The sequence below is a fragment of the Plectropomus leopardus genome, chromosome 21 (genome assembly GCF_026936395.1).
Source record: "Plectropomus leopardus strain MGB_pleo_1.0 chromosome 21, ASM2693639v1, whole genome shotgun sequence".
In the NCBI taxonomy this organism is placed as follows: domain Eukaryota; kingdom Metazoa; phylum Chordata; class Actinopteri; order Perciformes; family Serranidae; genus Plectropomus; species Plectropomus leopardus.
Genome location: NC_142196.1, coordinates 19,204,985 through 19,230,689, shown reverse-complemented (window position 1 = coordinate 19,230,689; position 25,705 = coordinate 19,204,985). Strand labels below are relative to the sequence as shown.

At 38.0% G+C, this 25,705-nt stretch overlaps 1 protein-coding gene across 2 annotated transcripts in view; it reads right to left on the bottom strand.

The window, feature by feature from the left end:
- Positions 1-4,553: 4,553 nt before the first annotated feature.
- The window catches only part of plxdc2b (plexin domain containing 2b), a 120,790-nt gene continuing 99,638 nt past the window's right edge, over positions 4,554-25,705 (bottom strand). For both annotated transcript variants that reach the window (XM_088072328.1, XM_088072329.1), the window contains exons 10-14: positions 23,164-23,224; positions 22,373-22,526; positions 14,484-14,522; positions 8,770-8,936; positions 4,554-7,488 (exon numbers count right to left, since the gene is read on the bottom strand). In XM_088072328.1, the coding sequence (XP_087928454.1) occupies positions 7,369-7,488; positions 8,770-8,936; positions 14,484-14,522; positions 22,373-22,526; positions 23,164-23,224 (541 nt within the window). In that variant the 3' untranslated portion in view covers positions 4,554-7,368. The remainder of the gene's footprint in view (positions 7,489-8,769; positions 8,937-14,483; positions 14,523-22,372; positions 22,527-23,163; positions 23,225-25,705) is intronic.

The following is a 25,705-nucleotide window of genomic DNA, read 5'->3' as shown; positions in this document are numbered from 1 at the left end:
GAAATGATGAAGCATTAAACCTCATCGTGGAGCCATTTCAGTCGTTTTAAATGAACGGCAGTTACAGTCAGTTTTAACCACTAGATGTCAGTAAAGCATCAGGTGATGCGACGTGTTTACAGCAGCAGAGTGATTCACAGCACGGATAGGACCTTGCCTACAATAGATTCATTAACTTGATTTGGGGAATGTAATGGCTGGTTGTCGTGACGATTAACACCCACTTATTGTTGTTTCTTGGCAAAATGTGCAGCACACTTATATTCTGACTCTAACTCTGCTTTACATTACATAAATTTAATCCTGTTTTTGTCCTTCATGCTACAAAATGGTCAATAAAATACCTCCTTCATATTGTGTATATATATATATATATATATATATATATATATATATATATATATATATATATATATATATATATTTTGCTCCCCTCTGCTTTGCTTTATTGTTTACTCAGCTTTCTCTCTGTGCTGCTGCAAAGCTTTATCTCCTCAATCTGCAGGGAAGCAATTCCACTATCTACCTGATCCCGAGGATTTCACACAAACCAGGCGTCATGCTCTCCTTCGGATCTGGAGGATTTGAAGTATAAAATTATGTTCTTCAAACCGAAATTGGCTGCACGAAGCTGCGGGAAGACGTCTTGCAGAATGAGCATCGACAGTCACAAACTGGCTTTCCTCCCAAAATTACGTCCCAGGATATTATTTAAATTGTTTGGCTCGCAGTTTTAAATTAATTACAGTGGCAGAATAATGCATAAGAGTTTCATTTTCACAGATGCTCACTATTTCTCTGCAGTATTTATAGTTTGAATGCGAACATAAATACTGATTAACGGAACAACAGAAGTGACTGCATATGAAAAAAGCTCCTTCTGTCCTTTAGTATCGCAGCCAAATGTACGCTTAAAGGTCCAGTGTGTAGGATTTAGGGGGATATATTGGCAGAAATATAATATAATATAATAAGTATGTTTTCTTTAGTGTATAATCACTTGAAAAAAACAATTAATGTGGTTTCAGTGTCAGCCACCATAGTTAGCAATAGGTGCTGGGATAAAAAAATCAAAGTGTAGTATTGCGATATTTTTGAGTGGCAATATTGTATCGATATACAGACGCCTAGTGAGAACAAAAAGGTATTAATTTTCCTTTGTATCATGTGCAATCAACATAATTAACACGCACAATTCTTAGTGCACTGTTGTTGTCTTGTGGCACTTAAAGACTTTTTATGATCACTCCTTTTACTGACATTTCTATATTTTAATTACTTTTTTAATGGTTGCCCGAGGTCACTCCTTTTATTGACACTTTGATGACTTTTATTGGCACTTTTACTTAAAATTTTACCGTTGATCGGGATTGCTTTTAATCAAGTTTGGTTGTGTGCTACTGTGATGTTCTATGTGCCTCTTTATTGTATTTTTAAATTGTTTGTGATGCCAACTGCAGATCAAATTTCAGATCAATTAGTGGATCATCTAGTGCAAACCTCACCACTAGATGCCGCTAAATCCCCCAAAATCTCACACACTGAACCGTAATGCGGTAAAAAGTAGTTATGCACAGCATCAGAAGTCAATATTCAGAGGATGTCTTTGTTTTTAACAACATTGTTTATTATTTCAAATGTAATCAAAACAACAGTAGTTGCAGAAATTACAGACAGCTATGATACTGGGTGATTTTGAGTCTCATTGCGTGTCATGATAAGATTAAAACCACGTCACAGTTCTCATTTATACTGAGCTCTGAGATTTGTCACTGAGTCTAAATGTGACTTTCGGTCCAGCTCATAAGCCAGAGGAAACGCAGTGACCTGTCGCAGCAACACCACTATGCTGCTTTTCCTCATCTAAAATAACACTGTTAGGAAAGTGGGAGTGAAAGTGAGTCAAGCCCAGTGAAGCAGGTGAAGACTTTTCTGTGATCAAAGAGTTTCGGCTTTTTTTGTGGACGTGCTAAAAGCAAATAAGTCGGCCACTTTGTCTGACTGCATTTTGACAGTGGTTATAAAAACACTTGCAGCTACAGGTGGCAGCATACAACAAGCAGCTGTTCCTAACGCCCACAGAGAAAAACATTTCTCCGCAGGGATAAATATGGACAATACTGGAAAAAATATCTGCATGAAAAAGGCTGTTAAACCTCTGTTCTCTCCTGCATGCTTTTTAAAATCTGCTGTGGAAAGGAGTAATGGGGAGTCATAAAAGAGGTTTTGAAAAGCAGAGGTTTGCTCTCTCTGGTCGACACCAAAGAGGCCGAGTCAGATCTCAGAATGGTTATAAAATAAAGGTCTGTGAAAATTTAAACAGCCAGTGAGTCCTTGATTTTGTATGTGTGCGTAACTCTTGTGTGCGTCTTTGGGTGTGCAGGTTTTGTGTTAATGAGAGTAAAGAATGTCAGCAGCAAGCCCCGCCCCCTTAGTTACTGTTGCTATGGTAAACAAACATCACATTCTGATTTAAATCTACATCTGTGTGTGTGTGTATATATATATATATATATATATATATATATATATATATATATATATATATGTTGGGTTTGTTTGTTTGTTTACTCTGTGTGTTTTGTGTTTTTGTCTTTTTTTGTATTCTTTTTGTAATATTTGTTCAAGATTATTGTATGAATAAATGTGGTACAATAAAGATTTTAAAAAATACTACTGACATTCATTATCATTTTATTAATTTTGAAACAAGATGGTCCATGATTTACATGATTTTGTGGTAGATAATAATCGAGATTCTCATTTCTAGCAGAAGACCAAGGCCGGGGGGGATGCCCCAAAAACACAGACATCTGTAGCCTCGAAAAATTTTCACTTTGAGCGGTTATTGTCACTACACCAAAGATACTCAAGAGCATTTGGAAAGTTTTACAGTTTTTGGTCATTTTTGGAGATTTTAGCACATTTCTTGGATTTCAGGACGTGTCTAAGATTTTAGGACATATCTTGGATTTTAGGACATTTTTAGGATTTTAGGAAATTTCAGGATTTTAGAACATTTCCAGGATTGAGGAAGTTTTTAGGATTTTATTAACATTTCTCAGATTTTAGAACATTTCTAGGATTTTATAATGTTTCTATGACTTTCGGAAATTTCTAGGAATTTTAGGATGTTGTCGGCATTTTAGGACTTTCAAAGAGCTTATGAAACTATAACAGGATAGTACTTGTACTTTTAGGACACTTAAAAGTACAGAAGCCCAGTTCCCAGTTTGAATAACTTTATTTTTGTTGTGAATTAGAAAATAGTTGAGGGCTGACCCGACGCTCTATGGGGGACCAGATTTGGCCCGCGGGCTGTAAGTTGATTATCACTGCTATAGCCCATAAAAAAACACAAAATTGAGCTTGTTTATCAAAAAGCTTTGGACCCAAACATAAAACAGTTAAGCTTACATACATAAAGAATAACTCGCGTTACCAAAAACATCTCTCACTGCACATCACTCATTTTTCTGGGCTGAAATAACAGTTTTTTGGCAGATTTCAGCAGCTGTAGCTAGCTAGCTAATTAAGCTAATGTAAGCTAATGTTAGCCAATGTTAGCTCCACGAGTGGGTTGAAAACTTTCGTCTCCGGATAACATTTTTCAATATTTCCAGCTGACTTCGTTTTAAAACACCAACTTTGTAACATACGTAGACATCAGCGACATAACGTTACATTATATGGATTAATAAAAGCTGTCTCAGGTTTCTTTACACGTTAATTAGCTCTGAAGTTAGCTTAGAAACACTTACCGCCGTCCTGAGAGCATTTTCAGGCTCCTCTTCTAAACATGAGGATGAAAACATGTTTCGTCCACTTCAAGAGAAAAAAAAAGTTTGAACGCGTTTCTAGCAGTTGGTGTGTTGTCATCTTTGTTTTGGTCCAGGTGTAATTTGGTCAACCGGATGATTATTTTAGCAGTCTTAAGGGCTTCCGGAAATACACGCTGTTTTTGTAACGATCGTCGCTGGTGAATTATCGTTTCCACGCACGTTAACGTTAAAAATAAACGAGGCTTTTAAACTCATCGGTGTTTTGTAAGGCTGGTTAGTAAATGACGCATTTTGCTTTGACAGAGCTCTGTTACTGCTTTGGGAAGTAAGGGACTGTTCGTTATTTATGAGAGGGGAGGGGTGGAGCAAAATAATCTTTTTTAAGCACTGGGGAGGGATTTATGTTTTTATTTTGGATTAGGGGAGGTGCATATACATTTAAATGACTGTATTTTGTATTTAACATGGCATGTTTTCTTTAAAAATTGATAAAAGTACTATATATTATTATAGCCAGAAACTAGTGTTATAGTCCAGACCAGACTGAGACCAAGACTTTAAGGGGCGGAGTCAGAGTCAAAACAAAATATATATATATGCAAATAAATCTGTTGTGGTCTCAATTAAAAATCTGGAGTCCGCTATGACCTAGACTGAAACAAAACCGAGTTCAAAATGCGTTTAAATCTGAAAGACCCTCTAAAAGGGGTCTCAAGATCAAGACTGATCTCGAGTACTACAACACTTACAGAAATTGGAAAAAAGAAGCAATTATCATTTATTTGTTTATTTTTTTATGGTCCTTAGACACATGTACGACGAACTCTTCCATTCGAAAAAAAAAACCCAAAACATAACCAAATCCAAACGGAAAAGTTATATTTCATTAAAATCACTATACTACATGTTGTATTTAAAATTTTGCACAAAAAAAACTATTTGCACTGACTAACAAGCATGTACCAAAACTGAAAAAACAACGTTTTTTTTCAGCATCAGCGCCTTGAACATTTAACTTTTAAAGAATAGGTTTTTAAAATCCATCAACTAATTTATAGTAGAGGGAGGGTCTTACATTTTCCCCACTAAGGGAGGTTCAAGGAAAAATATTATATAGCTTTGGGGAATGTTAAAAAATAAAAAAGTCACACCCCAGCCACCGCCATACTCTGAAAAATAAAGAACAGTCCCTAACCTAGGCTAATTAGCTGTATGTGGTAATGTTTGCAGATTATCATGCTAGGGCAGATAAACACAGTTACATTAAATCCTCACTTTTGCACTTGCATTTATGGTTTTGGATCAGACACTGACCTTGAAACTCATTACAAATCTCACTGACTTGCAGTGGCTAGTTATGGTTGCTAAGCTACCATTAGACAATAATTGTTAGGGGGAGGGGTTTAGAGAACTGTCAACTGTTTTGTAACACTGTAAATGGCTGCAAAACACCAGTATAACCAGTAAACCTGTACAACTAGCTGGTATGTTGTTGATGGGAGTATGGTTGCTGACGCTGTATGGAGGTTGAGGTAAATATTTCAAAATATGAGGCTGATTAGTCTTTGGTCTCAATGTGATGACAATAAAGTGTCAATTAAAAAAAAGAGACAGATGATTGTTGTTTTTATGTATTTACAGTGTCAAACTGAATGGGTGTAATATTGCACGTTTTTATTTTTCAGTAGAATTCCAGGATCTAAAATGAGTCTACAATCATTGGTGTAAAAACATGACTTTGTCTTGAGATAATATTTGTAACAGTAGAAGTGAATTTGTCAGTCAGAAGCCTTGTGTATTGATCGGTGACAGTAAGGATTGGAACAGTATTCACATTTAAGTAAAAAAGTAGAGAAAAAAAGGCCACTCATAAAAAATAAAAAAGTTTTTTCTGTACTATACTGCTATACTACAAATGTTTGCCGTGAGTTACCTGAATCTGCAAATGTTTTGGCCTTGGTATGTACATTAATGTGTTGATGAGCCGATCATAACATAAACACAAACTAGCCAATGTTATGCTGGCGACCACACTGTAAAAATCAAAAACTCCAACCGTACCAGTGTGTTTTCAGGCTCACATAAACCAGATACCTCAGATTCAAATCAATAAGAATCAACTGTGCAGAGCCAGCTCAAACATATGCACCCATAAAGCAGGTGGATATCCAATCACTAATGTAAACCGCTTTCCTTTTTTTTTTTTTGCATTCACACACATTTACACACACGCACACAAAATCACTTACACTTTAGAAAATATATTCAGCATACACACTCACAAGCGCCTGTCTTGTAATTTTGCATTAGTACCACATGTCAAATGAGAAAATAAATTGTGCAAACTCTAGTCGGGGACATAGGAAGCCCCTAAAAGGACATGGGGGAGGAACAAAATTGTTGGTGGGGGAAAAAATAGATGAAAAAAAAATGATGGTAAAAAAATATTATAATGGGGGAAAAAATTAGATGTTAAAAAAAATCATGGTGGAAAAAATCATGGTAGTTAAAAAAAATAGATGGAAAAAAAATGATAGTGGAAAAAAATTTGATGGTGGAAAAAACTGATGCTAGAAAAAAAATGATGATCAAAAAAATAGATTACAGATTTTTTTCCCTCCCCCATGACCCTTTAGGGGCTCCGTAGTGACAAAATGGCACGGCAGTAATGAAAAACTGCAAAAAGTAAAAACAAAATACATTAGAAGGTATCCATGATGTAAGGAACCAATCAAAATAATGAGAAAGAGAGTGCCCATCACCCATTAAAAAAAAATACTGAGATATTCTCAGTAAACAAAAAAACATCTTACACTTCATTTTCAGAAAATGAAACCAGCCACAAACTAATTCAACACCGCTGCTGAGTGTTCAGAGCTTTTCTCCGAGCTGCGATCGATCGCAGTGACAGGACTTCAGCTGGCGTCATATCACACAGCTGCAGCCTCTCTGTGCAGAGCGGGCAGTGGAAAAGTCAATTAAGCCTGCTGTGGTATTGAAAAGCAATACCGACGGTCTGTACAGACACACGTGCCAACCCCCTGTGAAAACAACGCACTGAAAGAAAAAGGAAAAGAAGAAAAAACCTGATGGATATACAAAGGCCTATACAGTATAACCCCACCGACAATAAAGTGGAAATCTGTGTTCACATACTCTGTATTGTTTCTGAAAATATATATTGTGTAATTCACCCTGCTCCCCCCTCAGCCACACCAGTATCCAGTCCCTCCATGGCAACATGATAGCAACCGGACAAAACTTAACCAATGCGGACTGAGTCGATGACATCAATGCCTCCCCCTGTCCCCGGCGGGTCAGCTCCTCGCCAACGGGAGCCGAACAAAAGGGCTTGTCTGGGATCAGTTTTCTCACTTCCTCATATCGTTGGCTGCTGCTGTTTCCAGTCTCATCTGGCGCTCAATGGGCCGATTCCGCAGGCGTAACGAGTCATTGTGTACACTGATAAGCAGATCCTGGAGGGTTCTGGTGAGAAGTGCCTGTGGAGCAGGAAGGAGGAGGGCCGGCACAGGAGGAGGTGGGGAGGGGGGGGGGGGCTGCAGGGATGCAGACGCCCCCTCCTCCCTCAGCACTGCTCCGACTCGATGAAGCCCTCCTTCTCCTGGCCCACTGGCTCCACCTCTGCGTAGGCCGGGTGGCCCGAGCCCCGGCGGAACTTCATGGCCGGCCACCGGCTCGGACGTCTCTGCAAAGACACGTGAGGACAGCGTTTAGATAAACATCTGTGACATTGAGGGTAAAGGTTAGCGCTGAGGTTGATCTGTATCTGTGATCTGAGGAGACGAGAATATGTCTGAAATCATTCCATATTTAACCCTTTGATATCTAAGAAAATTGGTTTGATTTCTTATTTTAAAAAAGGGGAGAAAATAATGAGCAACTTAACAAGACATGGCCCCAAAAATTAGAAAGAAATTTGTAACAAAAAAAAATTTCAGGAAAATTACTTGAAAATAAGCACAAAAAATACTCCAACAACGAATATGTTTTTTTTTCTAATTATTTGTTCAAACAATTTTAAAAACATTTTTGTAATAGTAAATAAACACAAAAAAATTACCTCACTATCTATCTATCCATCTATTTATCTATATCCATCCATCCATCTACATACTTTCTTTCTGTAACATTATTTTAAATATATAATTATAGTTTTTTTTAAATTTCCCCCTTAAAAAAATGTTTTTCTTTCTAATTTCTTGCACTGTCTTTTCCCCATTTTTTTCAAAAGGTATCAAACCAATTTGTTTGGCTTTCAAAGAGTTAAACAGCTTGTAAAAGGCTTCTGAATGCATCACCAGAAAACTGATGTTGATCCAGGCTCTTGGGTCTTTTCATGAGATTTGTTGACAATAGTAAAAAATACAACATCACCTGTCTCTATCCTTTAAAAATATACTCATCACTTAGTATGCCAAGTTGCGGCTTCACTGTAGCGATCATCATCAGAGAGCTCCTGTGACTGACAATGACCTTGTAATATTGACAATGAGAACAACTTTGAACACTATAGTTTTTGTTTTTAAAAGATGTTTCAACATCTCTCAGTGCGCTACACTCTCCAAACATCGCCTACTCATGCTCAGGGAATTCACATTCATTTATTAAGAAAGACTGTGTGCACAAAGTTTCATCATCCCTCTCTGAAGATCTTAATGCATATTTACGAGTCAGGAGTTGAAGGATAAAACGCACAAAGCACTGAATGGTGTGTTTTTGTACAAATATCTTTTCTTCACACACTGGAATGTTTGAAGGTTTGAGAAAAATGTCTTTTATCAAAACTTAAAGTTTGTTTCTAGCTGTAAAAAATACTTCACCCCCCCAAATGACCATTTATATTTTGACTACTCACCCTGTGCTACCTCTTTGTTGTTTCCATGTTGAAGAATAAGCTCTAATTCTTAAAGAACCTTTTCATTTTGGAACACCTAACATCGTGTCGGTTGGTAGCGTCTCCACTCACCTCGATAAGGAAGAGGCTCGCTGCGGAGGTCGGGTGATGGTAGATGTACACGGTGACCAGCACGCCAGCAATCATGACGAGCATCACCAGGAGGATGCCGAGGATCAGACCAGTGTGCAGAGGGTGAGTACCTGGCACCCTGTCCACGGCACTGTCTGCAGGCAGCACTGAAAGAAAACACAAAAACAGTCTTTTATTTATGATAGACAGACTAAATAAAAAGGAATAAAAAAATTTTTTTTTTTAAAAAAAAAAAAAGAAGAAATACATTAAAACAAAAATAATTTAATTATTTTATTTTATTTTTTTAATTAAAAAAAATGCAGAGGTTAGGAGGATTCCCTACCTTACTAACACAGAAAAATAGATTAACTGAAAAATAAGTTTATTTGTGTATGTCCTTTTCAATAATCAACTTTCGTTTATTTATAAATGCTATTTCTATAAAATCTATTTGAATATTCATTTATCCTACTCCTTCATTTATTTTTTCAGCATTTATCTATCCTTTTTTTCTCTCCATATTTATTTATTTATTTTTAATTAATCATTTAGTTATTTTAAAATATATATTTATTTTTGTATATCCTTATTTAGTCATGTCCTGTTTAATCAACATTTATTTATGCATGCATTTATTTCTTTATTTTTTCATTGATTCTATTATTTATTTCTTTATTTATTCATTTTTAATTTTAATTATTGATTTCTACATTTATTTATTTAGCTATGTTTTAAACATATTTATCTGTTCATTCCTGTACTTATTTACACATTTATTGATTCACATTTATACAGAGATACATGTTTTTTGAATTATGTAATTAGAGGACACGGCCACTCTGTTTCAAATCTCCTCATGAATAATCTGATGTTTTTATAGACAAACTTTTTGGTGTTTAGAGTTTTTGTACTTGTCTGAATGAATTGTTTCTTGTTCGCTCCCATCCTCATTGCTACTTTACAATGTACTAATGGTTTTTCTTATTTGTCAGTAGTCCAACGGGTGCAAATGATCAGTTAAGATAACATTTATTGTGCACTACCACTATAAATAAAATTATAAACATGACTAGCATGCATATACCAAAATGTTTTTCTGCTTTTACTGCAGTCCTGTTGTTGACCAGCAGGGGGCACTCATCGTTCATCAATACCATTCTTTCATACATGTGCAAATATGCTTTAAAATGTACATGCTTGCAGCCAGAAATTTGCTAAATGTCATCACACTGATTTCAAAATTTAAAACAACGCAAATCTCCTTCAGCCATGTTCAGTGGATTTTGTATGTTTTTTTTTTCTATCTTGGAGCACAAAAGGACATTTCTTCACTTGGAGAGCAAATTCCAGCTATATTTTTTAACTGGGTTTTTAACATTCTGTAGCATGATTGTCGATTGGTCTGTTTAAGTATTCATGAGCGGCTCTTCTCTCCCTCGAGAACGAGTAAGAGTTAATCCCAAACCAAGGTTAGCAGTATATGTTCCTGATAGGAGGAGGAAACAGGCATATAGATGCTGATAAGAGTCCTACTGTAGCTTCCGCTCGTGGCAATGCAAACTGACGAGGCTGTATATAGCGACTACATAATAAGTCTGTCCTTCAGCGAGCCTTAGAAGACATCGCTCGTCTTTAAAGTACACGATTCATATTGGAGTCGACCCGGCAGGTGTTTGGAGAGTTCTTTTGAAGATGATGAGAGCGTCCTGTAACCTATTGGGAATATCAGTTTTCATCTGTGGAGACACAATTTCCCAAACACTAAAAAACAAGAGAAATTTCACCTGCGATTTGTCAGCGGGAGGAACACGAAGAATAGAGGAACAAAAAACACAGAGAAACAGTTCCTGGTCTCAGCAGCCAAACAGTGATCATAGCAGGGGAAAACTAATGAAGTGATTATGAAACAAACAGCAACGACTCTGCCCTCATAGCTTATCTCTCACAGATTTATAGCAGGTTCAGCCCAAATCTATTCGCAGGGCTGCACATTTCTTCTTCTATGCCCCCCTGACAACCTCTCCCCGAGCTCCTCCCTGGCTTTAATTAGCAGCTATAGCCATCGCCGAGCTTGTCAGCCAACCAGCCTCTCCTCTGGCTCCCTGCCTCATTGATTTCCAGCACACAGAATAACTGGGTGGTAATCAAACCTGTCCAGTGTGTGTGTGGGCAGTCGCTGTGAATGTGTGTGTCTGTAAGCCAGTGTGGCTATTATGTGCACTCCTAAACTGGAAATTTAAATAGTGTGGATCATTTGTTGAGCGGAAGCATCACTTGATATAAACAAAACAAAACAAAAGATTACCTCTACAGTCCATAATCCATCTGAACACTGTTTTCGTAATGCTGTTCAGGGATGAATAAAGAGTATTTTTTAAGCATAGCTCTACAGTCAGTCAGTCTTAAACAGAGAAAAACAACGTGGCAGAGAAACTGACATTATGACTCTCTCGTTTTCCTTGAGAGGTAGTTTCTTGTATTTATCTGTCAGAGCTACAGAGTAGGAGAGCCGTCTCTTGGTCAGCTGGAAGCCCAAACAATAGGACAGGCTGTTAGTTTGGGGTGTTAGTAGGTTGGCAGAGGGCACGACTGACAGAGATGTAGACACAATGAGAAATAAACAGCCTCGCAGCTAAATAACCAGCGAGACGCTGGCGGAGACGGGGCTGCACAGACCCCCTGCAGGAGCTCTGACACTCTTCTGAGTGGTACACTTAAACCAAATAAGACAGCAGAGTCTTTACTGGGTCATGGTGGATTGTTAAAAGACAGGAGAGATTAAACACTTTTTTTTAGTTCTCATGCCTTTTTTCTTTTGCCATTTTTGTCCTCATCATAACGCAATGCAGCTGTAAGAGCACTAAGAGTAGACTGACGATGTGTCTCAGTTTGGATACTTTTGTTGTACACTTCCATCTTGTACAATGTGTACACTATTGTGCAGTTGTTGCCGGCAAAATATTTGCTGGTTTGTTTGCATGTTCACTGGAGTAACTGCAACCGCCGCAGATTCCTTGGCTGACATTTTCAGCAGTTTGGTGGGCCTTTCCAATTAGTTTCCGCAGTTATTTGGTCATAAACCCAAAAAACTGAACTAACTGAAAGAACAATTCAGGGGATCACCAAAGTCTGTAGTATTTATCTTGAGGTCATAATGAATGTCTGCAAAACATTTTATTTCAGTCCATCTAATAGTTGTTGACGGGGCTGCAAGTAATGACTGTTTTCTTTGTCTTAATGATGATTAATGTGCTGTATCAAGTACTTTAATAGGAAAAATGATTATTGCTCAAGGTGACATCTTCAAATTGTTTCGTTTGAACAAAAGTATAAAACTAAATATGTTAACGCTACATGACAAAGAGACAAGAAAAAACTGGAAGCAGCATTAATCAACGCATGTACAGCTCTGGTTGTTCAGATATTTCATTCTGGTCTGACCAACTATTGTCCTCCGTAAAGCCAGCAGAGCTAAAAATATTCTGAAGTTCATAGTTGTGTAGATGTTTGGTAGTATTGATCATTATGGCACAATGCAGTCAGGACACAGAAATGGCTCATCTTAAGCTAATTGCCCTGAATTCATTCCCCATTAGTTTTGTCCTCATGACTGCCAGAATCTGAGGAGACTGAGTAAACACTAATGGATAGCAGAGCCCCATTGAAATACATTAGAGCTTTTGAGTGAGGACAAATGGGACCAACGGAAAGCCAGCCAAGCTGTTCCTTTTTCAGCTCCACATTAGTGGAGCACAACGTTTCTCTCACCTGGCTAATGGGGTTTTCAGGAAACTAACAATACAAACGGAGCAGAGCTATAATTCAGACTCTTTGGAAATGGGCGCTGAGGAGTGGTGGAGCTGAGTGGAAACTCCAGAGAAAAGGGGGATTTGTTCCTCTTGTTCCTTATCTCAGAACGTTAGCTGTAATCGCAAAGTTTCCAGACAAGGTCAGGGGACACCTGGGTATATGAATAATTGTATCTAAAATCAAAAAAATTATCTTTGGACAGCCAAAAATCCTTCTTTATATATTTTCTACTTTCAGTATGATCTTCCAGGTGGCTTTTTTGCAATTAATTTTCACCTTGAATAACATTATTGGCAGATATGTGATGAAAACAGGTTAGATGCATGAAGAAAAAAATGCCACGCAAAGAGATATCATCACAGCTCCAGGCAGAGTGATGCTGGAGTGATGAGAAACATGCAGCGTTTGTGTAATGAAAGTATGATAGAAGTCACCGATTTTCAATTCCTCTCGAGCTGGAAACATTCGAGGAGCTATCTCTGAACACTGATAGAGTTGGAGGTCGTTTCAGTGTACGGATGTTTTGCACATTTTAGTGATTTACCAAATGTTGCACTTTCAAAACATCTATGCAAACAAAATGCATCTATGTTTGGACAGCTAATTTCTCCACTTCCTCTGCTGTACTGGTACCTCTGCCTTATATCAACACTGACAAACATATAAGCTGTAAAATACTCATGGTTATAATCTTTACATTCTAATCTGACCTCAAAATTTGGGTTACATCTGTTGTATGCACAAAAAACAAAAGTTTTCTTCAAGAATTTTATGTGACGTGAGGAGAGTAACTGACACAAAAATCATGATTTTGTGGGTGAAGTATTTCTTTAAAAGCTGTGCAAAACAAAATGACAGATTTCTTTCTAAAAACATTATAAATGTTAGAAAATACTTGTTGAAAACATGAAAAGACTGGGGACTGTGTAGCACTAATTTGTGAAGTTAGACTGTTTCTGTGTCCAGAATTTTTCAGACATACCCGAAATCATGGCTGGATGAACGCTGTAGCCATCCTTCATAAAACTCTTCCCCGACTCCATAAAAGCTACTTTAATACTAACGTTAGTGCTTGTAGCATCAGAGTTGTTTTGTTTGTCCAAAGTGAGTGTCTTATGTTCCACGAGCTCTTAGCTCTCACTTATACCTGAATAAACATCTCCATAAAATGCCACAATTATATAAACACAAGCAAAATAGCCGTCCCTACCGAAGCTTTTAGTCATTACACACCAATCAGCTACTCGACCTGCCAGCAGTTTTTACTCACTGTTGTGATTATGTACTTTGTGCTAGCTGCTGAACACGCGGCTGTCACTTCACAGCAGCTTGTTCTTCAGCTCAGGGTGTTGGTGTGTTTGTGGTTTAGCTGCTGACAAAACTGTCGATGCACAGCGGCTAACTCTTCAGCTAAGCATCTTCAGTCGACACGCCCGCAGCATCTCGGAGCAGAAAATACTGCTTAATATTACAATTCTGAGCCCTAATTTCTTAAACTTGATGATCTTTTTAATCACTGAAATTTCGCTGGGTGGTTAGGACATTTTTCTGTGGTGTGGCAAACTCCAAACACATATTAGTTTTTTGCTGCTTCTTTTGGGCACTCAGCTCCTGCTCTCTCCCTGGCCTTCCCTCACACCAGCCCAGACACTATAATTGATCGCAGCAACCCACGGAGGACAGTTAAGCATTATAGTCGGCTGCTGGACGAAGTTTATCAGCCAATTGAGCCATATGTCCTCCAAAAAGATCAAGAAGCAATCAGGGACCAATAACTCAGTGGTGAAAACAGAAACAGGAGGGAAACAAAGACACACACACAGCCATAAAAACAACAGGGAATAAAGGCAAACAGCAACAACAGTTATTGGACGCCACAGCAGAGGAAGATAGAGACCTACCCTGGTTGTCTCTGAGATGCAGGGCGATCTTAGTATCATCTGTGAGGAGACAAAGAGAGAAAAACGTGTGAGCAACACACATTATATTCAATATTTCTCTTTGTAGTTTGTTTTTGAAGCTTTGACAATATAAACAACTCCCTGAAGGTCCCAAATGAGATTAAGCTTCTTTCATTAGTGGACCATCTTCCTTTCAACATGAATTTTACTACACTTACAATCTGATTAAAAATTAATACATTTAATATAATGGTCCAGCATGCATAATTCAGCACATAAAAAGCTGTCTGGGGTTAACTATACATGTGAAATATGGAAATGTAGCGTGACCCACTTCTCCTCGAAGGGGAGCAGGCATTTACGCACACCATAGGATTCACATTATGCAAATTCAGCACATACACCACCAGATATATTTCACTGAACGATTTAATTCAAAAGGATTTTCTATTTCAATTTTCAGGAGAAGCCATGCAGCCGTATTTTGGTGTCTGAAATGAATCATTAAATGAGATATCATGCTGTAAGAGGCCGCACAGAATTTAGTCAAAGTCAATCCCACACCAGACCGAGGGTCATGAATATGGATCATCATCACTGCTCGAGGAAAAGAAGTCTGTTGTAGCCAGAAGGGCTGTAACCCAAAGCAACTATAATCATTTATTTACTTCACAAAAATAAATATATTCAGATCTGTGTTGAGTTAAGTGGAATCTACTCTGTAAATTTGTCAGAAATTGTCTACATTATTTTATTTTCTGTGTTAAATTTTTGTCTTCTGCCATTCATTCTCCTCAGACATACATGTTCAAGTTACGTTGCTCATTTTTTTATAACAATGTATGCACAGTCCTTAAATATTCAAGCACAATTTTTACCTTAAAAAGTATGAAGTGACTTTGAGTCAAAGGCTGTGTTTATGGTCTGGGTGGAAATGTATTATGGAGATACAACAGGGACATTTGTAATTGGCCATAGTGCATGATTTAAAAAAACAAATAAACTTGAGGTCACGTATACTTTGACACATTGGTAAGATGCTTAGATAAATGCAAAGTTTGTGTTTGTTTGCTAAGTTTTTAAAATCAAAATAGAAGATTTTGATAAAAAGAGCTATTTGACAATAAATTCCAATGAAAAATTTGGCTGGTACTGTTGAGTCAGTCTCTGATTTCAGCTCATGATTTTGTAAATGATGGAGGAGGCCAACATGAATGTAAAGTGGGTCTGAAAAATGAGAAAGATATTGACAGGGACGGGCCATGATAACTCACTTGGCCATTTAGCATAATGGGAGAAAGATTCAAGTCCAGATGAAAATTGTGCCAATAAAAAAAACAAAAGAACTCTTCATTAAAGCTTTCTTGACTGTTATGCACTTATGAGACGGTCCCTAACTTCAAAAAAGTGCCATTCTTCAAAATCAGATCATAGGACAAAACCAAGCAGCGACCTACAGGGCTGAAAAATGAAGCCAAAGTGAGAGTACTAAGAATTACAGTTCCTCTAACGGCCACTTGAGTCAGTCCCTGTAGACCTCCATGGTGAAATGCCCAACTTTAAGGCAAAACTAAAGCCTGGTACAAATAAAATGTTTTGGTCTCTATAGCTAATTCAACATTTGTAACAACTGTACAAGGGGTGAATTTTTATATAACTCAATCATTTACATTTTATCAAGGCCCAAAGTGGTGCATAATTACAGACGTGGCTACACTGAGTGACAGGCTCTCTGTGAGCCGCTGCTACAGTCTATGAGTCTGTGCAACGCCTGTGCAACATCAGCCCTGCACAACACAAGAAATCTGTTAGAAAGCTGATTAAAGGTCCAATGTGTATGATTTAGGAGGATATATTGGCAGAAACAGAATATAATACAATAAGTATGTTTTCTTTTGTGTATAATCACCTAAAAATAAGAACTGTGTTTGCTTTAACCTGAATGAGATGTTTATATTTCTCCACGTTACACTGCCATGTTTCTACAGTAGCCCAGAGTAGACAAGCCAAACACTGGCTCTAGATAGGGCCATTCCTCACCACTAGATGCAATTTAATCTCAATTTAATCTCCCAAAATCTCACACACTGTTCCTTTAACAGTAGAGATGTTTCTGTTATTTAGCCTTACCCCCTGATATAAAGCAGCAGAACAAACTACAGCCTCCACAGTGATCATAAAGTTGACTTAACACCTCTCTAAAAAGTTTCTGTAATAGTTATAACCTTCATGAAGGTGAGATTTAAAGCAGGACTGTTTTTATTAGACTGCATTAGTCTGGTGTACCTGGCACCTGAATGTATTTCCTTTGAATAAAGAGTATAAAGTTTAGTCGAACATCAATAGAGTGAGAAAAAAAGATCTAAACTTTTCATGTCGGGGTTTCTCACACCCAAACACACTTCCACGCACACAGACACGTTTCGGTCTCTTATCCTTCCCCTCACGTTGTTGTGCAGCAACACAACCGTGAACCACCCAGTCTGCTCTCTAGCCTGACCTTTGACCCCTGCAGCTGAAGAGACAGGCGAGGGCTGAGGAAACTGATCCGCTGTACGTGTCAGAAAGTTTCTCTGCATCACTGGCTCAACAAATACCAAAGAAGGACCCCTTGACCTCCAGGACACACACATAAAGTCACACACACATAACCCAGACACACATCAGCCCTTTCAACACGCCCTGGTCTGATCTGTAGGATTACTCGACGTGTTTTGCCTCACAGCTGGACAGTTTTCACACTACATCCATCCTCAACACAGCAGCACATCCAGCACCCCAACGGTGAAGGAGTGTCCATTTAAACTCAGTCCCCGCAAGATGATAAATGGGGGTGCGAAGGAAAAAAGGTCGGCCACTCCTTCAGTTAGCGATGAAAGTAAATGCCTTTTAGTGGGGATGAAATAATGGACAACTGAGGCCTGAATGCAGAAAACCTTAAAAAAAAAAAACCTCAACAATAGATTAAAAAACACCATCACCGAGATAGGAACAGAGTGAAATAACACTGCAGACGCTGCACTACAAAACAGTCTCAAGTTATTTACTTTCTGAAGAAAAATCACATTTACAGGAACATTTTTAAGGATTTAGTTGTTTGGAAAAAATAATATTTTATAGTGCACTTTAATATAGTCTTCACAAAGCGCAAAAGAAAGGAACAGAAGAAAAAAAAATTAGAGGAGAAAGCATTGACAATAAACCAAATATAAAGTCACCACATTGAAAAATTGCCAAAGAAAGCAAGGTATTTTAAAGGAACAACAACTCTAAAGCCTTTTCCCCTTGAATTTTCAGTTTTCAAACTGAGAACAGACAAGGTCAAAGCCTTGACTTAGAAAGAGCTAAAAGTCCCAGCTGAGCGACCGTTACGATGGATTGTTTGCTGTGTGCGCTGAGCCAAAACATTGACTGATATGCTCCATCTGATGAGGTCAGAAAATCCTTCATTCCAACAGCTCAAGTCTGGAGATATTTTATATTTTACAAACTGTCAGCAAATCTCTCGGGAAACCCAAAACCAACACTGAACTCATTCCACTATTGTGTGTGCAGCCAAAGTCTGATATGTATCTTATCCCTCCATTGTTGTCCAAAAACTATTAAAAACACATTACTGAGTCAAACTGTTGCACTGGGTGATGTGTCCCCTCACTGTGATGAACAAGGGCACTGTAGTTTATCCCACATACACCTTCCTGCTGCCAAAAATACTCATAAATAGACCAAACATGTATTAATACGCTGTTGAAAAAGGTCCCCGAACAAATGCACTATTTTCTACAAACTACAGTGCCCTGTTCTTTTAAGGGCTGAGAGCCACATACAGGACAGGAAAGTCAGAAAAGAGAGGACTAATGTATTATCGCTTTTGGTTGGTTTCTATGGGGTTAGCAGACAGTTAGAAAAGTGGGGGCCGTCCATACATGGACATTTTTCACTGTGGATATTCTGGCTTGTCATAGTAGGAAAAGCACAGGTAAAACTGATAACGTTGACAATAGCGCAATTCCTGTCCCAGTAAGCCACTCCAGTGAGCCAACATACACAATATCAGGACCTCCCTTAAGTGGAATGCAGGTATATTAATGTTATTGAATACAGCTGGACTTTCCTGACATGTCAAAATGTCTGCTGTGAAAAAGGCCTACAGACTTTGTAATAAAGACATGACAGCGTCAAAAATATGAAGCCAGAACATCTCAATCGCCCCCTGGTGGCTGGCTGCAGTAAAGGTCATAAACCTCGCTCCCTCCATGTCAGTGAATGGGATTAAAGCCAAACTAAAAAAATCTAATTAGGCCTGAGCAGTATCTCATTTTTCATACCTTCACACTTTCCTGAATTTTTACCAGGGTATACGGTAAATGATGGTATAAGTGTGCAGGGCAACCCATACCCACCTCACCCACTGACCGGCAAGTTCGCTACTTTACTCAAATAGTCGTAGCTTTTCCAGATGAATAAACACATAACATTTGATAAAACAAATAGTGTTCATAAGCTATCAAGAAGAAGGACGTTTCAGGCTCACCCTCAGAGTCAGTGGTAAGTGCGTTGTAATGACTATTAGCGGAGATGATTATGAATAGCTAACACTAGCCGTTTACAGAACATTATCATTCATCAGTGTGGATGCTCACGTCGTTCTTGAAAGTTTTCATTCTTGGTGTGGATGGCCATTTACCCTTTACATTATGAGGAGGAAATGAAGGACATTCTACCTTAAACCTTGCACATATTTTTGCATTTTAACAGCCATATCCACCATATTTATCTTGTAAGTCATGCAAAAGACACTTTTCCTTTTACTCCCTCTACTTGTGATGGACAATAAAGCAATTCTCACAGACGTACAGTTGAAGCAACGTGTCCTTCAGAGGATCACCTACTCATGTTCCTAAAAGGATGCAGTAAATTTATCACAAGGATAGGAGTGGATGCCTGAAAAGATTTCTGTCCATCAGCTAAATGTGTGCCCATTGTGCATCCCAGACATCACATACAATTAATAAAAGACAAGCACAAGAAAAGACACCACATACGGCACATTGTGAGTGCTTTTGGTATTGATTATTTACAGCTTTTTAGGTGAGTGGCTACTTCGTATCATTTTGATTCAATACCACCACATCTGGAGCTGATTTAGCCAAATTGCCTGTTAACTTAAATAAAGTGCTCACAAGTCATAAAAAGAGAAATGAGCTGAAAATTAGCAACATAAATCCAGCCAACTCGTAACTCTCGCATCTCTGGAGACAAGTAAAAAATAAACGTAAAGTAAACAAACTTTAAAGGACACCTTGGCCATTTTCCTATCATCAGCAGAAGAATACAGTCTGCTCCTTTCAGAGAGGATTTGCATCAGATAGCTGAGATTATGATGCAGTGTGAGTTGGGTTGGCCTCCCGCTTGGGTGCACTGAATCACGTGCTCAATACTTAACACCGCAATATCAAAAGAGGCAAGACACCCTCGAACTGCTTGGAAATACTGTCAGTGAGGGATGACAGATGACATATTTTACCTTCGAACACTTACCAACTGTAAATGTCATGTTTAAAACTGATTTTCTTGTCTTGTCCTGTCTTGTCTATATTCCTATCTCCATCTACCCCTAAGTATGTATTGCATTGCCTGTCAATACCCTGTCTTTGTTTTATTTTTATACTGCCCTTTACACTCTCTAATAAAATAAATAAATAAATTTAAAACACTGATTTTTATCTTTCATCCACTATCTCCTAAAAACACGCAAAGCGAGCTGCTTTAATAGTACTTTCTCTCTCAAGATATGTGGTGAGGTTTGTTTAATCTGCACTTTTATGTATAATGCTGGCTTCATGTAATATTTTTGCTATGTTAAAATGTCGTCCTGTCTGTCCTGCCGAGGGAAATTCTTGTTACAATGGCAATAAAGCTAACTCAGCTCAGCAATGCATTAGATCACCTCTCAATAGTTTCCAACTTTCCCACCTTGTCTGTGGCTCTCATCCTAAAGCCAATTCCTCACTAATGAAGACACAAACTTAAGAAAGGGGTCCCAAATGGCCTATATATATATATATATATTTTTTTTTTTTCTAAAGAAGGCAAAGGAATTTTCTAAAACAGCTAGGGACTGTAGTTTTTACCAAATCTAATTAAAATAGAAATAAATAGTGCATTTGTTAGGGGACTATTTTCAGTGGTGTATTAATACACATTTGTTGCTCTGGTGAGTGTAAACAGCAGCAGAGCGATGTATCTGGGATTGACTCAAAATAAACTATATTGTTTTAGATTCATGTATTTATTATTATCAGCATTTAGGGATGGCATGCTGAGTGGGTTGCAGCATCTCCCAAAATCAGGTATTATAAACAACATTAATGTATAAAAAATATTAATCTAAGTGTTGAAACTGGTTATAAAGCTACATGCATAGTACACAAGTATTTGTAGAAAGAGAAAGAGAGACTTTGATCATGACCATATTAGGTACGATTGATGCGTATTGTTCCCGAGTACCCCATTTTAAACTCCCTTGCCACTTGGCCTTTAAATAAAAAATTATGATCTCTACCCAACTACATTTGCGTGACATTTTTGTTTGTGCTACAGTGTATGAAAGGGCTCTGCAGACGGACACTGCTGCCCCCGGAAATGTCATCAGTAGGGACCTGCAGAGCTGCAAAGCAAAGTTCTGCTTCTAGCTTTAGGAGGAGGTACTGCTGTTTGGTTTTATAACCAGTTAAATACTCCTTGTAGTCACGTTATAAATAGTAGTCCACTTCTGTGTCTGTGTGCTGTGTCTGCCTCACCGTTGCATGACAGACTACAATTACCAAGTGGAATAGCAAAGATCAAATCATTACCAGACTTTTCTTGTAAAGACATCTTTAAAAATCTATACTTTTCTGATCTACAAGAATATATTCATGTTTAGCCAAACCAAAATTATATACATGGTTCTTTACATCTCTACATTGCATTTATGGGGAAAATTCAATATAACGTGAGAAACTTCCCCTCTCTTGACTGTTTTACCAAAATATAACTTGATTTAGTCTCCATTCACTGTCTTAGATTTCTCTTTTTTCACTAAAAAGCCACAGTAATGAGACCCAACTAGAAAGAGCCCTGAAATGTAAAATGAGACCTTGAAAGCGAGAGAGAGTACAGGTAATAACGAGAAACAGCTTTCAGAAAACCTCAATATCTGGATCAGATTGAGTCAATTTCACTAAACTCTGAAATGATTGTACAGTCACTTTCCACTTACTGTGACAAAAGCCAGAGCTCAATCTAATTTCCTACAAAACGTTTAGCCTTCAAAAATCAAAATTAGCCCTCGTTCCCCTTCACAGTGGAATTCTGAAAGTTAATGCTTCATAATTACCTGAAAAAGTGATTAAGAAGAACAATAACGGGATGAGAATATTTCTGACACATCAACAGTTCTGTCATCAGAAACAGAATGAAAGGTTTCTGAAAATAAAGATTGATGGCGAGCCAGCAGAGCGGAACGACCTGATCACGGGTTCTTGTGGGTGCATCTATTTTTGACTGGTGAGATTTGTCCTAATTCAATCTGCATTGTTTAAAAGTTGGTACAAACACAGCTGCTGTGCCTTGCTCCAACGCCTGCCATCTGGAATGATTTTTTTTTTTTTTTTTTGAGCGTAAGTGGAGAGCTGCAGTACATATTTATGCATTCTCCAAAAGAGAAAAGTGTCTTGCTCATGTTATAAAAGAGGAAACACATCAATACCAATAAAGAACAGTTCCAGCAAATGCACTTCATTTAACATCTTGCCAGAACTGAGCATCCATCACTTCTTGAATGAAAGCTCTGGGCTCCAACACAATGTGCAGCGTGGCCTCGTTCCAGCTGTCTTCTACTTTACCTTCAGTGGGGACGCTGGTGGGAGGGTGGGAGGTGGAGGATGCGTCCCTGTCTGCAGTGGCTTCTTTGCTCCTGGAGGTTGTCTTGGTGGCAATCGTGGTGGTGAAGGGGTAGAGATAAGTGGTGTCGATGTCGTCACACATCTTGTCCTTAGTCTGAAAGATGAGACATGTTGTCATGGCCGTGTGCAACACAAAATAAATAATGTGTGTGTGAGGGGGGTTTATAAGAGGAATATCCCTGCATATTTCAGCAAAGGCCATTAATCTTTTTTTGGCCTTTGTAATGGTTTATGTGAGCGTACAAAAAAAACCAACTTTCAATTATATAAAAATTAAAATAATAATAAATAAATAGATTAAATAAAATTTAAAAATAAATAAATGAATAATAAATAAAATATCATGAACAAACAAATAGTTGGGGGAAATAGAAAAACGGGGGGGTTAAACAAATAAACATTATAAAATAAAATATGGGTAAAAAATAAGTAGACAGGCAAACAAAAAAATATGTTCTATAGACAACTGTATTGGATCACAACATACACACGTAGATAATGCGTGGCTACTAGTTACACAATAATGTGTTTCTGGTACTTCTGGTACATAAATACTGTATATTACATCAATCCATTTGTCAACACTGGGTATTTCTTTTGTGAGCCATTTTTCAGGAGTTCTTACAGGCCACCAATAATATTCTTAACAGGTATTTATCTTTTTTTCTCCATTTGAGCTCGCATTTCACTTTCACATTTGATTATTTTATGTTATCAGCTCAATGGCTCACCTCATCCGGGCAGCTGTTATCCACCCAGTCTTGTCGATGGCGGTCAAAACCACTGGAACACCTGAGGGGAGAGGAATCAACAGTTAGGCAAGTCTCAAGTCAAAGGGGGTGTAACGATCCATCGCTCTGGATTGATATCTTGATTCAATGATTAACAATCCAATATCATCAATATAAAAAATATAAAATATAACACCTTTTTAGAATTTAGAGACAATTTATTAAATATCTGCAAGTAAATTACTAATGTAGGGAGACCTACAAGGTACCAATTGAAAAAAAAGAGTCAACAACAAAGAGACAGAAGCCTGACTTTTGGTTCTTTATATCAGCCAAAGTTAAAACTTACACCTTTCTGTCTAGTAAAAACTCGAGTCTTTGAATTCCTAACACCCAGTTTATAATACAGACTTTCTTTCTTGGGAAATGTGTGTCTTTTTGCAGCAGTTGAAAGGTGATAATAAACACACTTGCTCATCAAGACTCACCTAATGTACGCTTTCTGTTTTAAGCCCCCCCAGAGCCACAGAAGACATTACACAACTGTGTATATGTCATGTACTGTCTTTGTTTCTGTGTGGAATTTGAACCAGCTGTAAAAACAAATCTCTATGACAATAAACAGATCTTGCTGTGTAAGAATTTATCCATTGAAAAAATGTTTGTAGAATTTTACACTTACAGGACACTTACATTGATCATTTTATGTTTTCTACTTTGAAACAAGCAGAGAAGCAAAAATCAGCACCTCCCACTCTCTGCCTCCCCGTGAAGTCTACATTCAAAAGGAGAGCGACTTTTTCTACAGTATGAGGATGTGGGATCTGTACAGGGGAGTTCACCGGGTCATGGGGGCCTTGGGAAAAAGGTGCTGCTGAGTAATAACCTCAAAAGGCAGACATTAATCGAGGCGGCGGCGACTAATCCTCCGTGCTGTAAACGGATCAAAATTATAAATCGCCCACTGGTGAACTCACCATCACTCTGTCTAGGCCTGCTGCCACAAACTGTATCTTGTCTGGAAGGAAAAGTTAGTATGCAAAGCAGTAAACCCACTCACACTGTGTTCTGTCAGATAAACTGAAGAGCTTTCTGCAAATTATGTGTCACTGCAGGTGGGTGATGTACAGAAAAATGTGCACAAATGGAAACAACCTATGACCGACTCTCAGAACAGAAACGCAGCCAGCAATAGTATCTGTGCTTTGTGCTGCAGGGACAATATGAGTCCAGTCGAGTCTTAGACGTCCCCAGCAGGCCCCATTTCTCTAGTGAACATATTGTTATGGTAATAGCTTTATGTGAAGGACTCCATTTTCATCTTTCTACCTCTCTAATCATCCCATTCCTTTTATTCCCTCCATCTCCCCCAACAATTTTTTTTTTTTGCCTCATCTGCTCAATCAGGCGAGACAGATTCCTCTGCTTAATCCCTCACTTTTCCCTGACTGCTTTCCCCCCATGAGAGGAAGGACAGGGAAGCAAAATGAGACACAATATTACCGAGCAGGTCCAACCTGTCCCTGTGGGGAACGTGTGTTTTGTTTTTTCTCAATGGCATCCATCTCAGCTAGTTGTGCTCTAGCGCAGTGAGCCACGGTGCTTTTAATTAGAAATGGGCCGAAGTGCTTCATTTGAATATAAATGAACCCATGAGGGAGAATATATCTCTTCAGGTTTTCAACACTCACAGCAGGATGTTGAGATTATTGGGTTTCATATCCACTTCTTGAGACACAATCCCAAATTCATGGAGGACATTTTTTTTTTTTTTTGCATTTTCTCAAATACTGCTCTTAAAGTATGGAAATAATCAAAGGTCCCAATATTTTTGATCAAATATCTCAATACAAATATTGCATTGATACTGTAGACTTGATTATTTTTGTGTTTTTTCAAAACATTTACACATTATTTTTGTTAAATAATCATCAGTACTGTGGATTTTTTGACTAAATGGGTAAAGGCAAACAGATAGAATAACCGTAACATCGCGCTCACAGCAACAGTCACCTCTGGGTGGAAAGCTGGCTGCTGTTTTGAATTGCAGAGATATGTAATCCCAGCAAACCCTGTTCATTTATTTATTCATTTTTTTGTCATTTTCATTCATAATTATAAAAAACATAAAGATATAAAAAATATAAAGATATTTGCTCCTCTTTACCCTGCACAATTTGTTGCATTCTCTAAATTACTGAAGCGAAACACAAAATGAATACTTCCATTCCTGACTGTTTAGCAGTTCAATGACAGCTGAAAAAAGAATGATGATCTTGTCATCACGCCATTTCTCAACATAAAAATATGCAATAACAATTTCCCAGGAGACTAAGACATATTAAAACTCAATATTCATCTTCTTAACGTCCATTAATTTTCTATGAGCTGCATTTGTGATGCTCACAAGCTGTTTTCTCTGGGTAAACAAGTCCCTTCAGTTCCTCTAAACGCATAAATGTTGGGCTACACAGGCACTCGCTGCCCAACGTGGACGTCTGTCATGCTTTATTAACCTGCTTCAGTAGCGGCTGCACACATC